General features: G+C 38.3%; 1 protein-coding gene across 1 annotated transcript in view; it reads left to right on the plus strand.

Annotated features, from left to right (window-relative positions):
- The window catches only part of LOC122795950 (enoyl-[acyl-carrier-protein] reductase, mitochondrial-like), a 688493-nt gene that overhangs the window by 459875 nt on the left and 211506 nt on the right, over positions 1–17112 (plus strand). Inside the window, exon 7 of the mRNA XM_044064436.1 lies at positions 8771–8844. Coding sequence (XP_043920371.1) covers positions 8771–8844 — 74 coding nt within the window. The remainder of the gene's footprint in view (positions 1–8770; positions 8845–17112) is intronic.

Raw genomic sequence — 17112 nt, forward strand, 5'->3', positions numbered from 1 at the left:
TGGGCATCTTGGTTCATGGAAGGGGACCTGAAACTGACGATGACCTGAAGGGTGGGGTTCTTACCCACAGTAATTTGGACTTGGAGTAAACTCTCCTGGCCCACTAAAGCCTCTACCTAACCCAAAAACCTTAAAGTTTCATATTGTAGCCATGTTAGACTAATCTAAGTTAGATCCTTCTAAGTATATACCTCTTTTAACCATTTGTATAACCTGTGTGTCTGATTTCTCTTTGAATGTAATAATATTTTCTCAATCTTCTGATGTTTCTGTTTAACTATCTCTGTTTTTGTGGAGCTTTTCTCCCCGGGCCTCTACTGAAAATGGACATGTATCCAGCTAGACTAGCCCGGTCAACAAATGTAAAATAAAATAAAAATAAATAAAAATAAACTTGGAGTAGCTCCATAGAGTTTTCTTGTCTAAACAGTCTAGAGGTGTAATTGTCTTTAAAGAATATAGGTACTCTACCTCCTTTGGTTCTCACACCTTCAATTTACTGTCTGAAAGTGTGGAAAGTATTCTAGCCTTGCAAGGCCAGGGTACCTTCTGTGGCCTTGAGCCAGGTTTCTGTCACTGCACAGATGTCAACATCTTCCAGGGAGAGGAGTGTTTCCAGAGAGTGCAGTTTCTGATTTAAACCTAGCATTTAGCAGCATATCCCTAAGTTTCTTTGTGCTTGATATTTTCACATCGGGGAATTTTGTTGTTGTGATCTTCTATAAAAATGGCATTGTGTGTGAAGCAAGTGCCTTTGTCAGCAACCAAAAGCCTAGAGGTGCCAGGTGAAGACCATCTCTGGCAAAGCAGTGAGTTCTATCCACCATGTCATCCCAGGCTGACAGGAATTGGATCCCTTTAGAATGACACCAGAACCTAAGCCAATTATTGAAGTCAGCCAATTATTGAAGTCAGTCGTTTTTTGTTTATAATGTAGTATCATCCTAGTCAAGAGTAAAATGCTGCTCAAAGCTAGGGACATACCCGCTCAATCCTGTCTCTCTTCATATAGTCCAGAGTGGTGCATTTCAAGTTGTTCACACCAACATGAACTATGACAGAGTCATAACGGTACTTGTTGTTGAGAGACTTGAGTGCATGTGTGATCTGGTAAATCCTTGCACCGGACAGGCAGTTGAACTTCTTCTTGTTCAACTTGGTAAGTGGGACATCTGTATGTCTCACTACAGAGTCACCCACAACTAAAACATTTGGAATAGTTGTGGATTGCCTTAAGGGCTTATTTGGTGAGACACAGGTGCTAGTGTTTTTATGTGTATTGGGTGCTTTAGGTGTTGTGTTAGGTGTAGTGCATTTGTGTTTTGGAGGTCTCTGGTGTTTAGGTATGTTTCTGAAGAGTACTTCTGCATATGAAAGGTTTATGTGTTGGGTGCATATTATGAACAGGAGTCATGGTGTGTGTGCTGACAACCTGTTTAGTGTTGCTGTTCTGGGTGTGAGAGAGCAGTGATTCCAGATTCTTAGTGTAGGAGCATCTCTCATAAATTGTACTTGAGTATTTTAGGAGTAAGGGGTTGTCAGTATACATTAGGCAGTTGCTACACTGCCTCAAAAACATGTCCACCAGGCTGCCAGGAGAAACAGAGGGAAACTGACAGCTCACAATGCAAAGTTTGAACCTTGTATCTCAGCAGATAAGGAGAAAAAGATAGGGGTATCAGGCAGGGAGATATTTTAGGGTGGTTAACCTATGGGTTGTACAGTAGGAGTTCTGTAAAAGAGGGAATTTATAGGGTCTGATGTTGATAGGTAAGATGTGAAATCTCTGCTGGGTGGTTTTGTGATGCCCGTGCACTGCTCCAGTAATCAAGGAACCTCAATCCTCACCACCAGCACCAGTGAGGGGTGTCCACATTGGGAAGATAACAAATACACACACACAGTAAAGTACAATTTCCCTTAAGAGTCCACAGAGATCACAGTCAGTCTGACTGGGGTTGGTTTCTCCCTTTCTTTCTAAATCCCCAGTAAGACTCCCCACTGGCACAGGTACAGGGTACAGATCTCAGCTGAGTGGTCAAGCCAGAACCTCCAGCACCCTCTCTGTCCAACCAATGCTTCGTGTCCCTGCCTAAGTAGCTGACATACACATACACACACACACACACACACACACACACACACACACACACACACACACACACACACACACACACACACACATACTTTGAGATATGGTTTATATACAAAAACACAGACACTTCCGGGGAAGGCTGCCACCGGTTCACTAGCTATGCCCCCTTCTGCCCAGACTATAAAGTAAAAATCACTGCCACCAACCACTACTTATCAGCTACTAATAAGGCCCTTCCGAAAGGGTGGCCAATTCTACTGTGTAATGTTACTGTTATCCAAATAGTAAGTGTGACACAGGGCTAAGGATATTGGAGTGGCTTATACATTATCACCAAATACATGCAGGTACTCTATCAGCTTAAATTATCTCTACATAAAACAGCCACAGTTAAAGGGTTTAAAACTATTTAATAATAAATAATAAAAACACAAGACAATACTCATTGATTCAGAACAGTTACAATAGAGAGTTCAGAAACTGCAGGAAATACTTTAAAACAACATTGTAGGATAGTCTGAGATAAATATAGAAAACAGCTAGACTAATCTTGCTATTTCTGTCTATCTCTAAGAAAAATACCAAGATCTAGATCTTACTTACAGAGCAAGGCACAGTGCTGGTGAGTTGCTGTCAGCTTCAGAACAAATTACAAAATGTCATCTCTTTCTCTCTGAGATAGTCTTAACTTGCTAATACACATTACTGCAGAGTAATTTCAGATTACATCATTCTTGTTCTTTTTTATCTGCACCTGCCAGAAAGCAACAGCAATAAAATATACTTTATATGTGAAACCTAGTAATTATCTCTGTCTTAAGACAATAGAAAGAATTTCTAGCTGCAGACATCCTGTCTCCTAGCTTGAGATCACACACAGTTGTAAAATCCTTTACTTATTAGCTTTCTTTCCAGCAGGGTGCACTGTGTTTACATCTTTGAAGCTCAGCACATAACACGGTTTTCTTACATTTGTCAAACAACCCTGTGGATCATATTAATATTTACAAGGACATAGAATTATTTACAAAATTCTATCTAGCTAGGCTGGAAGCCTTCCCAGGTTCACTGAACAGATGTGAGCTGTTCAAGAACTGCTCTGCTAGATAGCAGCTGCTTCTAAGGGAAAATACCTCTGTTGGTGCTTTTGCTTCTATAACCGCCAAGAGTCACCCCCCCCTCTGCGAGGTGGTGAGTTATAGTGCACTACGTGCAAGCAAGAGCAAAGCAGCTAATACAGAAAAACAATGAAAAAGCACAAACTGAGCCGTGCACTAATGAAATAGCTCAAACTGAGCTCTGAACCAGTAACCTTCAATTAGATAGTTCTACTGTAAGCTTCTGCCATGAGAGTATGGGGGAGGGGGGGCTTCTCCAAAAAAATATGTCCTGATTTTTAGTACTCAATCCACAAACAGAACTGAATTCAGATGGTCTGAATCCAATCTATGCTATGACCAACAGAAGTGCAGTGAAACAACAGAAAAAAGCAGGATATTTTTTTTAATTAAATAAGCAACAGTGTAAGAAGCAGCACAGTTTTTCTTGAATTAATAATAGCAACAGAATAAAACAGCACAAGCAGGTATTTTCTTAAATGAAGTAAAAGCAGCAGTTGGTGTGAAATGCAGTCAAAGTACAACAAATGCAATTACTTAGACATCACCATCAAGAAAGATGTGGTCAATAAACATTTTGCCTCCACTATTTTCCGCAAGCCCACTTACTCCATTAGCCTCCTACATTTTGATAGTTAACACACCCTGCACCAAAAGAAGGCTTTAGTAAAAGAACAGGGAGTATGGCTTGCCAGGATGATATCTGAATATAATCAATTTATAGAGCAAATTGAGACCCTTAAAGGGATGTTACTATATAGAGGATATCCAGATAATTATTTAAACAACATCCTTCAGGAGGTAATAAAAAAGAGAGCTAGTGGCTATTTTTCCCCTTCTTGATACAGAGGAAGGGTTATCAAACAAGGAAAATCAAGAGACTAAGACTTTCCATAAAAAAATCTGCTATTTTCAAGTTTAATCAGCATTTTTACAGCATTAGGAATGTTACTGAACATAATTGGAACATTTTTAGAATTGATGCAGAACAGGCACAGTTGTTAGGCCCTGTTCCCAACATTATATATAAAAAGGAATGTAGCATCAAAAATATGTTGGAAAGGCAGAAATGTGATATTGATATAGGGGCAGGGATGGTTAAATGCTGCTATTGCCTACAATGCTAATATATCATTGAAGCCAAGGAGATTTGTATTCCCAATTATGGGAGACACACTATACGAGGGAAAGTCTCCTGCAGTAGTAAAGGAGTGGTGTACCTTGCCCTATGTACCCAATGTCCAGGTTTTTACATTGGTAAAACCAAAAATGCAATTAGAAGTAGAATTTACCAACACTACTATGACATCAGTAGGAAAGATGTTAAAAATGCATTAGCAGGACATATTGTAACCAATGAAGGATGTAGGTTCAGATTCATTATCACTGAGCAGGTTAGGATGGGTGAAAGAGGTGGGCCATTCAACGATTACCTAGAAATGGCAGGGCTTAGATGGCAAATTAGGACGAATGCATCTGAAGCACCGGGTCTTAATAGTGCAGTATCCATCAGCTCTGTTCTCAAGCTCAAGGCACAATTTCTTATATGACAGTCATCGATACCTACTATTAGGATAGGATGCTAGTAAACAACAAATACATATATACTTTCATATGCATATATATTGACATCTGTTGCTTTATTTTTAACTTATTATAGGATAGATTTGTCAAGTACATTTTATATGCTTTTAATCACATTTTCTCTTTTTTTACTGTGAGTGCAATATATATATATGTGTGTGTTGTTCTTTAAATGTTTCTATGCCCTTTCAGGACATTAGTTTATTAATTAGTTAATGATGACTAATTTGTTGGAATAGCATATATAAGGCTGTTGGATAATATGCAGTGTTATTCTGAAGAAGTTTCTATTCAAGAGACGAAAGCGTTTAATAAACGTTTATGTGGATTTGATCCTTGTCTCCTGCTTTTTGGATATTGCAACAAATGCAATAGTAAAATACAGTGCAAAGTAGCAGCAAACAGTGCAGGTTTTTAACTGCTGAAGTACAGTCACAGTATATAAGAGAAGTGCAATCCCAATAAATAAATAAATAAATAAATACACCCCGTATATAGTTATGCCACTGCATGTCACTGAAACAGTGATCTATTCCAACATCTATTGTTATGGTAAGGTTACTTATACAACTGCACTTCAGGTCTTGCATAGTATCTCTCTTAGCAAGGATTTCTTTACTCAACACCAGGACAGAGTACAAGCCCATAATCTGGAGCAGTTGCAGCTTAGAGAAATTCCACTACTGCCATGCTAACCCATCTTTTAGCTCTCTCACATAGCTTTTTTTGCCTCTGTGGAAATTTGGACAGTGCATAATCCACTTGGTTACCTTGGAAACACCCCCCAAGATATCGACCATTACTGGAACAAATAACTTTTGCCTTTGCTTTTGGAATCTGCTGTATTGGTTTGGACTGCCCATAAGACCCATGTATAGTGTGAGTTAAGCCCTGACTAAGCAGTTGTGCACTGCTAACAAGACAAAGGTCAACTTTTTTTGTCCATCTCTTCCATTGAGTTTCATTCTGGGTCTGTGCATCTGTCATATATACTGTTTTGTAAGGTCTTCCAGCATTCTAAAAGAAGTAATTTGACATCTACTTACCCATCTATTTAAGCATTTCTGTAATTAATTTACTGATACTGTCTTCTATCTCTCTCCATTGTTCTCTAATATTTTTCTATTAGCTTCAGCAATAAGTGTAAAACATTAAAAATATATTTTTGACTGTGCCATAATCACAGCAGTCTGTATTAATCATCACCTGCAAAGCATAAACAGGTTTTTTCATAACCAGAGGGGTTAAAAAGCTCAGCAAATGCACTAGGTCAATTTGATGTGGGTTATGCACCTGTTAAAAAGTCCAGATGAGACTATGAAAGCCACACATGCACACACACACACACACACACACACACACACACACACGCACGCACGCACACACACACACACACACACACTGTAGACAGTTGATGCTAACAACTTCCTTTATTTTCCTTCTTTGTGGCTTTTTCCTCTTTCTTTTCTCACTCTCCTTGCACTTCAGAATGTTTCATTCTCTTTCATCTGCCTTGAGACATCTCATTTCCAGCATTTGCTGTATTTATTTTAGTCATCCTGCTTTCTGCGACCATATGGGGAGGGACGGCATTGCCATGTTACATGCTCTGCACTCTCACCTGCTACCAGGCTGTTTCTAGGTTCTGTGGACACTCTTACCTGCATGTAAGACAACTAGCATCTCATCCTTGGTCATGCCAGCATGTTAGAGTCCTTTTTATTTGCAATTTTTAGTAATGTTGAAATGTTCTCATACTGTCCAGTGCTCATTTTTGCTCATTTCTTTAACTACCTGGGTTAAAAAATAGCTGCTGTTCAGGTTATACTACTGTTTGTTTACCTTGTGGTTACAAAGGTGCACACACAGACACACACACACACACACACACACACACACACACACACACACACACACACACACACACACACACACCCCTTTTGGATACAAAACTGTTTTGCAAGCTTTGTAAGTTGCATTACAATGCTGAAAGCATCAACAATGGAACCAAAGACAAAATCATGTTCTTAGCAGTAGGAGAGCCTAGAAAATCTATTTTATATTATACGGTGATATGCAGTATTGAACATTGGACTCCACATATTATCAAGAACAGCATTTATTTCTTGTATTGCTGCGAGCATAAATTACAGCACCAGTCATCATACTTCTAGGAACCCTGCCTGTCCAGTGAATACAGTTGCTTCTTGCCAATCCCCTGAGCTAAAGAGATAGGTGATAATATTAAAAATAAGAATTTCATTAGGTTACAAACCTATGTTTAGCCATAATGACATTGTATTCATTCCTAGCATTCCTGAGAACATTTGTGTGCAAATGTTGGCTCTCCTGAGATCTAAAAACTTGGTGGGGCTAAAAGAGGTGATAGTACACGGTGAAGTGTTTTAATAATTATGGAAGGCAGAAAAAAATTATGGATTCATACTGTATTTAAATTCATCAAGTTTGGGCTACCATTTGATTTGTGTCTTAATATAACATACTGGTGATCACTTTTAGAAGGTGTGAAAAAAATATTCTGTGTGCTAACCCCAACCTCCAAATCACCACCTCCACTTAGCAATATCTTTACTTCCACAGACAGGTAAAACATATTATGATACCTATGTTATTATAAGTTCATAGGTTCATAGGATGATACTAAGTCATTGTCCCAGAGGCCCTTAAAAGCCTGGCCAACAATTTCACCCATGTTCCCTCAAAGTTAATTAACATTTTTACTGGGAGTTGCTTACAATTTCATTATGTTTTACTAAGAAAAAAGCAGGAATGAATATGCAAGGTTCCAACTTCATACCATGAAGAGGTGACCTATTCCCATCATGAGCATCAGCTAAAGGTCGACTACTTCTTCAAGGTATGGAAACTGCACAGCAGTGTGGAATTCCTGCTTCTAATGTGTGAAGTTAGAGAGAAAACTGTTATCACTAATATGTGTGTTTTTACAAGTAGGACTCATAGACTGTTTGGCCTTCAGCACAAACTGTCATTTTCAAACCATACATAATGGCATGTGCCTGCAACAATTGGGCCAGTTTTGCTTAAAACTATGATATTTTAAAAAAAACACAATGCATGACAATTTACCTTTTAAATACACTGCTGCTATTACTTGGGTTTAGACTGCAGATTAATTCAAGTTTCTCAACTGGACAAAGTTAGCAGCAATCTCATCAAATGTCTATTCAGGATTATTTTGTAAAAAAAAGCAATTTTTTAGTAAGTGGCCATGTCTTCACAATGCTTCCACATTTTTGCGAATGTGCCCTCTAAGACCCTGCTACTAACTGTGATCATCTCTAGGGTTCTTGCACTTTAGGGCAGTGATAAAATCACAGTGATTTCCATTCTCTGGCTGAATTTTCAGTAGACATTAAAGTTTATGAATTCCTCCAGATTGCATTTGGCCTCATGTTCTACTGGCACTACCAAACTGATATGCAGGATCGTAGTTTTAGCTTCCCATTTACAGCTGTTAGTTTTCTTTCCATTGTTTTGTGTATTTGATGTTACATTCCCTTCACAATGTACAACAGCCAGTATGCAGACAGAATGCAGACAGATATCTGTCTGTCTGTCTACCTGCATGCGTATGAATTAATGTGCCTTTGCACCTGTCTGTTCTGTCTAGTATTCTGCTTATCTTGCTGTCTAAGAAGCTGTGTTAACACTTGTCAGCTATTCAGTTCTTGATAAAACAGGCATATTAAGAAGTTGTCAAGTGATATCCAAACCTTGTTTCAGTGTGTAACAGCAACATTTCTGATACTCAGTTTATCAAATGGCCACTGAGATGACATTTAAAGACTGTATTGAAGCAGAATGTGGTTAGTTGCCAGAGTTATCATTAGTGGCTTGATCAGAATTAAGAATTTTATTGTACACTTTGGATGGTATTTGCACAGTTAACATATATTCTAAACTTCTATATTTTGTCTCATTTTTCCCTCAGGACCTCCCAAAACCCAGGCTAGCACTGAACTGTGTTGGTGGGCAAAGTGCCGGATACCTCCTGGATTATTTACAGTAAGTACATTTTTAAGTACAAGTAGTGACATCTCAGATGTGGAAAAATATCTACAGTGTGAAAAAAGTTGTTAAAAAGTTAAGCCAAAATTAATTTCTCTAAAGAATCAAAGAGTAATAGTACAATTCACATTATATGTTTGTGAACATTAGTGCCCACTAACCAGATAACTCTGTGTTGAAATTATTTTATAGAGTCTTTTAAGTAAACAGGTAAGGAAATTACCTTTGATAAATTTGGATTAGTTAGGATTTATACCTAATAACTTCAGAGAAACATTTATATTGACGCAACCAGTTGTTAACATAAAACTAAATGAAGTTAAATTTGTAATTCCCCACTCCGCTGTCTTTCCTATTGGTCCTGTCACTAAATGGAATATTGAGGAATCTAAACCACACTGACCAGACTTAATGCAGCACTATTAGCTAAACATTTTGTTTCCTAGAAATGCACTAATGGAAGTAAGCAATGGGCTGAAACTAAGGAGTAGTTAAAGTTGTCAAATAGCTAATTAGTCTACATGAAAAAGTGAAGCAGATGCTTTCCTCACGTTTTTCCTAACTCCATATTAATTCTGATTTAGCCAACACCAGATAATGTAAGAATCACAGTCTGTAATTTTCCATGTAGGAGAGTAATGCATTCCACTGAGACTTGATTTGTGGAACTACATTTTTGTAAGACTTTTTGCATGATATTAGCAGAAAAAAGTTGTATCTCCAACCACATGCTACAAAAATACATATATTTTTATTGATGATGCATTTTTTTTAAACTGTCTTTGAGGGGTAGACAAGTATATAAATAAAATATTAACATACATCCCCCATGATGTGCTGCCATTTGGGGAAAAACAGACTCAGTATGAATGAAAAATGTATGAGCAAATGTCATTTAAATGTATTATTGCACACCTCTGTATTGTGTATGAAGAATGGAAATTACGTTGTGCAGAAAATTTCCTATACTTTTAGCACTAACTGAAATTCTCATCCAGACAGAATGGAATTGATTCTTTTCTGTTTTCTCTCTTGTGCCTAGAGAAATTATACCTGCTCATACAAACTGTAAACAAAATGTACATTTTGCTACATACTGCGAGTAAAATATATGCAATTTCTCTCCATCCAATGAATTGTACTGGATCCTTGAAGATTTGCAGAATTTACAAATCTAAGTCCTAACTAATGATTGTCTACCTTTATTTTATTTATATAATGGGTACAGTGTACAACACATTTAGTCAGTGGTTGACGATCGAAAAACAGTTAATCATTTTTCATCTAAATGCTTTTGATCAAATGACATGTTGCCACCTTTTGTGTTTTAGTTTGAGATCATAGAATAGAGGAGAAAGGAAGTTTGGCCCTTTCCGCATTGTTTTTATTTATTTATATATTTATTTATTTAAATTTGTTGACTGGGAGTGTCCGACTGGACGTAGGTCCATTTTCAGTGGAGGCCCAGAGAGAAAAGCTCCACAGTTAAAATAAACAGACAGTAGTTACATTGGATTACATAGTGATTAACAATTTAACATAGCAATTACTTACAACATATTTACAGATAAAGAACATAGTACATCAGTAGACAACTAGAATCTTTATCTGTGAAGTACATAACAGACATTAACAAATATTACAATGAGAAGTTCCTGCTGTATAATAAGTACTAGGCTTATGAGCATCTGAGCTTGCTATAATTAAGGTAGTTAGTGGAGTGGAAAGAAAGGTAGTGGTTGGATGAGGTGGGTGATATTAGAGTGGGAGTTGCAAGGGCATAGCCAGCATGTTTTTAGGTGTGCTTTTAGTAAAGTTTTGAAGTGGGTGCATGATGGTACGGAGGTAATTGTGGGTGGAAGGGAGTTCCATAATTTGGCTATGGTGCAAGAGAATAGTGCTTCACCAGCAGAGTTATTGGCTTTAGTGATCTGCAAGTGATTTTTGTTGCTGGATCTTAGTGGTCTGGTGGTGCGATAGGGTTGGAGTAGATTCTGGAGGGATGGGACATTTAGTGGATGGTTTACTAGTTTGTGGGTGAGTGAGAGTTGATACCACTGAAGGAGGTGAGGGAGTTCAAGCCAGTCCAGTTCAGCAAGTGAGAGACAGTGGTGACTACGGTAGGATGCCCCTGTGGCGAATTTGGCGATTTTGTTGTAGCAGGTCTCTAGCTTGTTTAGATCGCATTGCCTTAGGTTGGTATATATTGGAGAGGCATAAAGTAGGGTGGAAATAAGGTGGGAATTTGCTATTGAAATCTTTGCTGCTTTGGTGAGAAATTGCTTATTTCTGTATAATGCTCCTAGTTTTTTGTGGACTTTTTTTATGGTCATGGATATGTGAATGTCAAATTTTAATTTATTGTCTATTTCCACTCCTAGCAATTTGGTGTGTTCAGTTGGGTATATAGTGGTGTTGTCATTTGCTGTGATGTTAAAGTGAGAGTTGTTTTGAGTATGTCTGGTGGGTTGGAAGATGAGTAGTTTAGTTTTGTTTGGGTTGAGTATTAATTGGGCATCGGATAACCAAGTTTCAACAGAGGAAAAGGCTTCCTGTGTGACTTTGTTGTGTGATCTCAGTAATGGAATATTTAAGTAGCATAGTGTGTGTGTGTGTGTGTGTGTGTGTGTGTGTGTGTGCGTGTGTGTGTGTGTGTGTGTGTGTGTGTGTGTGGTCGTGGTTGTGGGTTTTCGGATATATGGAATTTCGACTATACAGTCTGGAAATACTGAAATTTGACATTTCAGTATTTCGAGATTGTCTAGTGAATATATACATATATATATATATATATATATATATATATATATATATATTCTTATATATGGCAAATATGACAGTACAGTATATTTCCTATTTGTAAACAATTTTTCGTTCTACCAGAGTGTGCAGTATTACTTAAAATTATTGTGCACTTCTGTGAGTTTCTAAGTGCATTCACAGTCATTCTTTTTCATGATGGTTTTGCTGTAGCTCTTTTAGTACACAACTTGCTGTGGAAGGGCTGATTTTATATCTGTAGGTTTTCTTCAAGTCATTGAGTCTCCATTGCATTTTAGATTCACTGTGACTAACATATCTCTCTCCACTGCTCCTCTGAGTGAAATTCTCTTGCTATGTATTGCTTATTTACATCTACAACCTATTTACTGTATACCATTCTCTTGTAGACATGTAAAGTATGAATAAAAGGGATCCTTGCTGCAGTGGCAGCATTATCTGTGTATAACTCTTGAGATTGTTATAAGAAAGAAAGCATGGAGTCACTCAGGAAGTCACACTTGATTATATATGACACACTATTTCAAAATGACTTTAATGGTATTACATTCTTCTTCTTTTGGCTTTTCCTGGTTAGGGGTCGCCACAGCGGATCACCTGTCCACTCATGATTGGCAGTGGAGTTTTCTTATGGTGTCGAGTTGCCAGCCCAATGCCCAACCTTCCACAGAAGGCACACGCACACACACACTCATGTCTAGGGCCAACAATTCACCTACAGAATGTCTTTGGGACCGGAGCATCCGGAGGAAACCCACGCAGCCACAGGGAGGACATGCAGACTCTGCACAGAAGGCACACCAGCCGAGAATCGAATTGGAGAACCTCTTGCTGTGAGGCAGCAATGCTAACCGCTGCACTACCGTGGCCACCCCTTTAATGGTATAACATTGATTTTTTTTTTTTTTTTTTTTTTGGCATTCAATGTATTTCTTTTGCAACTTTTTTCTTTCAATTGAAGTTGAAATTGAAGTTATCATTACAACATTATAATTGCGCCAACACAGCCACATGTAGTGTACACAGATGTTGAGAATATACAATTATTAAAAAAGTTAGAAGAATTCCGTCGCTGTACCATAAAGGGCTGTCCTCCAGGTTAGCACCAAAGTCTTTCACCAAGCACGGTAAAGGAATATCCAGGCTCCAAATAATCCAAAATGTATTTAATAAGGCCACAATAACTCACAAAATCACAAACTGACACGCTTTCGTCTTCACATAAACACCTTCATCAGAATCACTTTGTGATTCTGATGAAGGTGTTTATGTGAAGACGAAAACGCACTCAATCACCAGTGCTAATTTTATTCGTGTCAGTTTGTGATTTTGTGAGTTATTGTGGCCTTATTAAATACATTTTGGATTATTTGGAGCCTGGATATTCCTTTACCGTGCTTGGTGAAAGACTTTGGTGCTAACCTGGAGGACAGCCCTTTATGGTACAGTGACGGAATTCTTCTAACTTTTTTAGTATTTGGTGTGTGACGTGGTGTTTAATATACAATTATTACAATTTTAGACTTGCACAGTCACAGCTACATATATCCAGAGATGTTGAGAACATAAACATTCGACCCAAAAGTCTTGGTGTCTTCATGTATAATCCTTGTGGACTACACTCTTGAATTTCCTCTATGCTCATTTCCACCAAATCCCCTCCTGCAGCATAAACATTCATTGAGAAATCTGCTCAGACTTCCATACCTCTCTCCAGCTGTGTCACCATGTGCTATTAAACACCTGTGATTCCTGATCCAAGGTTTGTCTTTATGATCTATGCATTCCATGTCGGTAATGACCCCACACTCGTTTGATTCTAATCTATTTATGTATGTCTTCACCTACTCCCATTATGCAGCTCTCTATAATAACATCCATACAGCATGGTGATGAAGACCTATGAACGCTTACTAGCATCATTTCCACCATCATTGCCATAGGTGTGCATAGAATTCCACACACACACTGTGTCTCCTGTATGTCCTCACCATCTAAGTAGTCACATTACACCCATTATGTATAGTATTGCTTGATAATTCAACAACATGTTGGACAGACAAAAAAAAGAAAAACACTATAAATAATACTGATCTCATGTTTATAGCCTGTCAGTTGTTCTAGTACCAGTTGAGGTAACTGTGGATATGGTTGCAACTCACTGCTTACAAATTGATAAGCTGTAACTGATTGATTCATGTCTGTCACTGGAAATCATCACTTGCACTGTTTTTATTGCCAACAACAATTCACTGATTTTTTTTTTTTTTACACGTGAGCTGAGCAATGAATATAGCACACTATATCTAACAAAGGACAGCCATGATATCACAAAACAAGTCGATATAGAGAGTCCATCAAGGCTCAGTATTGAAATGGCAGTACTCAAAATACTGAGGGTCAAAAAGCCAAAAAGAAAAGAAAAGACTGAAAACACAGGACAAGAGCGAATCTCAAAAATCGCTCTTCTCCTTAAAACTTGTTTTTGCAGGGATGTAAGCCCCCCCACACCTCCCATGCTGGGACAAGCCTTGCAGCCCTTTGAACTTATATATACAAACTCCAAGATTGCCATACCTTGGAAAAAAGAGAATATTCCATGAAATGGCATTTCGGACTTAGTATATGTAAGTCTGTTCTTTTAACTATTAAGTCTCTGTGTAGTCCTGACATTACATATGTTTACCCTTTTCTTATAAATAGGTTCATAGATAGGTACTAGACAAGCTGCCCTTGTGGGATATTTTAAACCTAGTCAGTTCCCCCTTTGGTGCTTGAATTAACCTACCCATTTGGGTGTTAGATTGGCTGGACCCATTTTATGGTTGTTAATTATATATTAACTGTAGTGAGAATAACTGGGCACATCCATAGATAATATAAGGGGACCCAAGCATAGGATAAAGCATTAAGGAGCTGCCTCTGTCCATCAGTAGTGTAGGGGCAGTCCTGGGAAAAATGTTATATTATCTATCCATAGATCCACATTAAGTTTGAATATGGACAGGGATGAGTTTTATTTTACATGGATGGGGAGTCTGCTCCAGAGCAGTGGTATCCTCTGTGAGATATACCTGTCCCTCCAAACTCTTCGTTAATGTTGAAGAAGAGTGTTATATCCCTAGACCATATATTTCAGATGCCATTTGACTTGCTGATATGAGGTAGGTTCATCAGTGCTGACCGTTCCTTCCTGTTGTTGACCTCTAATTCACACTTTGCTATTTCTCTCTCAGCTACATCTTCTGACAATCCTGGCTTCCCTTTGGAATTTGAGTTTAATGGTGTCTTGACAGTTTTGTTTGCATCTTTCTCACCAGTTTCATTTCCCCAATCCAAACTAGTAACTAAATGCTACAAGCAAAATTCTTTAAAAAGTGTATATATAGTTCAGCCATTTGCAGGAGTTGTCCTTTGTTCATGGAAAACAGCCACCAGCTCATTCCCACAGAGCTTACCAAGCTTGGCATTCAAGCCCAAAATCCAGAAGTGTTTTTCCTTGCATTCAGTGCCATATATGCACATTTAAGTACTTTTACTTGATAATTTTCACTTGTTTAACACTGCTAAAGTGAGTGCTGCTGATTCTTGGCTTTATATGTGCATTTAAATGAATGGTTTGCAAAAAAGTGCACTTCCTCTCATTGTTTGCTGCTTATACTATTTGCCTTGAAATTGCCGTGACGAAGGGCTATCTAACTAGTGTTAAGTTATTTGTTGCAGCATTGCACTTGTGGGATTCTTTCTCTGTCTTTTTACATTAGGAAGACTAGGATTACTCATCTTGTGGCAGGAGGTGCTTTCCTGGTCTATCTAGTTGGACAAATACAAAAATACTTAAAGGGCTCAAAGTGTAATGGTGTTATTGACCAGATGGCTCAGTAGGTAGTTTTCTGTTTTTCTGTGCTGTTATACATTTGGCACAATTATGCAGAGCTGCTTACCATGCAGTGGGAGTTATCAGTGCCCTGTATAGATGCAATTGTCTAGACAGAAAAGTTTACCTATAAAACTACCCTTATAACTGTAACCTGTAACTTAGTGAGTGTAGAACAATCCCATTGCAAGAAGACAAACGTAAAGCAGCTAGTATTAAATTTCTGCACACTCTAACCTAGTCTAGTACCAAACCCTCAGTGATCGCCACTAGGAAACCTCTGTAAACCCCAGTTCCCACCACACAGTAGCTCACCCAAATACAAGTCTGGGCAACATGTATATGCAATTTCTAAATCTCTCCACTGCCAGCTGTATATATATGGGCATCTTGAGACAATATAGATATTGTCTTATGTTTTCAAACAACCATTTAATTTGTAAAGAAATAGACACAGTGTGCAAGAGATGTACATACACAGTTTCACTGGAAGCAAAATCCTACATACAAGCAAGGTTATCAAGAACACACATACTACAATGTCCACTGATAGTGCCCAGCACACACATAGACCAACATATGTGCTAAGGCACTTAAAAGCACCCTTCCCAAACCTCAAAGACCACCTAAACTTACAAACTGAAACACCTATCCTGAGCAAACTCAAAAGCATTCACCAAAATCAACATCAAACACTACACATACACCTACAGCCCCAAAATCAAAACCCATAAGGCAAACAAACCCACTATCAGGACTCTAGTTATAGGAGACTCCATTGTACAACACACAGAAGCCCCACTCACCAGACTGAAAAAGGAGAAGATAATGGGGTAGTTACTTATCAGGAGCCAGGATCTGCCATATCACACACATACACACACACACACACACACACACACACACACACACACACACACACACACACACACACACACACACACACACACCCACACTCAATTCACTACCATGTGGTTGTGTATGACCTGAGACATACCTCCCTGGACTATATGAAGAGAAACATTATTAATCTCAGAGAATATTTGTCTTAGGCTGGTATGTGCTTTGCATTAAGCAGCATTCTGCCTTCTCCAATGATGATGCTACAATATGAGCAAAAGATGATTAACCCATAATTGTCATAGTTTCTGATGTCATTCTATGTGTATACAATATTTATCAGCATGGTAGGGCATGGTTACCAAACCATGTTGCTTTGCCAGGGGCAGTCTGCTCCTGCTCTCCCTAGGCTTCCAGATATTGGCTAAAACGTTATCCTCCCCCATACAGCCCTTTTTAGGCAATGCCAAAGTGACAAACCTACTAAGATAGCAAATAAAACTGAAAGAAACCTAAAGGTGTTACTGTTCAGTACTAGGAGCTTAAACAAGAAACTACATGCCCTTCAAACTCTCCTCACTTTGGAGAATATTGACATCTGTGTTGTTACCGAGACATGGTTTAAACCCACAGAAAGTCATAGCATCATAGGAAGTTACTAGGCTATTGGCCCTAAGGCCTCTACAAGCCTAGCTATCTTATTCCCTTGTTCCCTTGTGGACCATTATATATAGTCTATGTTTACGCGCAAATCTAAGATCAGCACT

Source organism: Protopterus annectens, chromosome 1.part0 (genome assembly GCF_019279795.1).
Source record: "Protopterus annectens isolate FY-2018-M chromosome 1.part0, PAN1.0, whole genome shotgun sequence".
Lineage (NCBI taxonomy): Eukaryota > Metazoa > Chordata > Ceratodontiformes > Protopteridae > Protopterus > Protopterus annectens.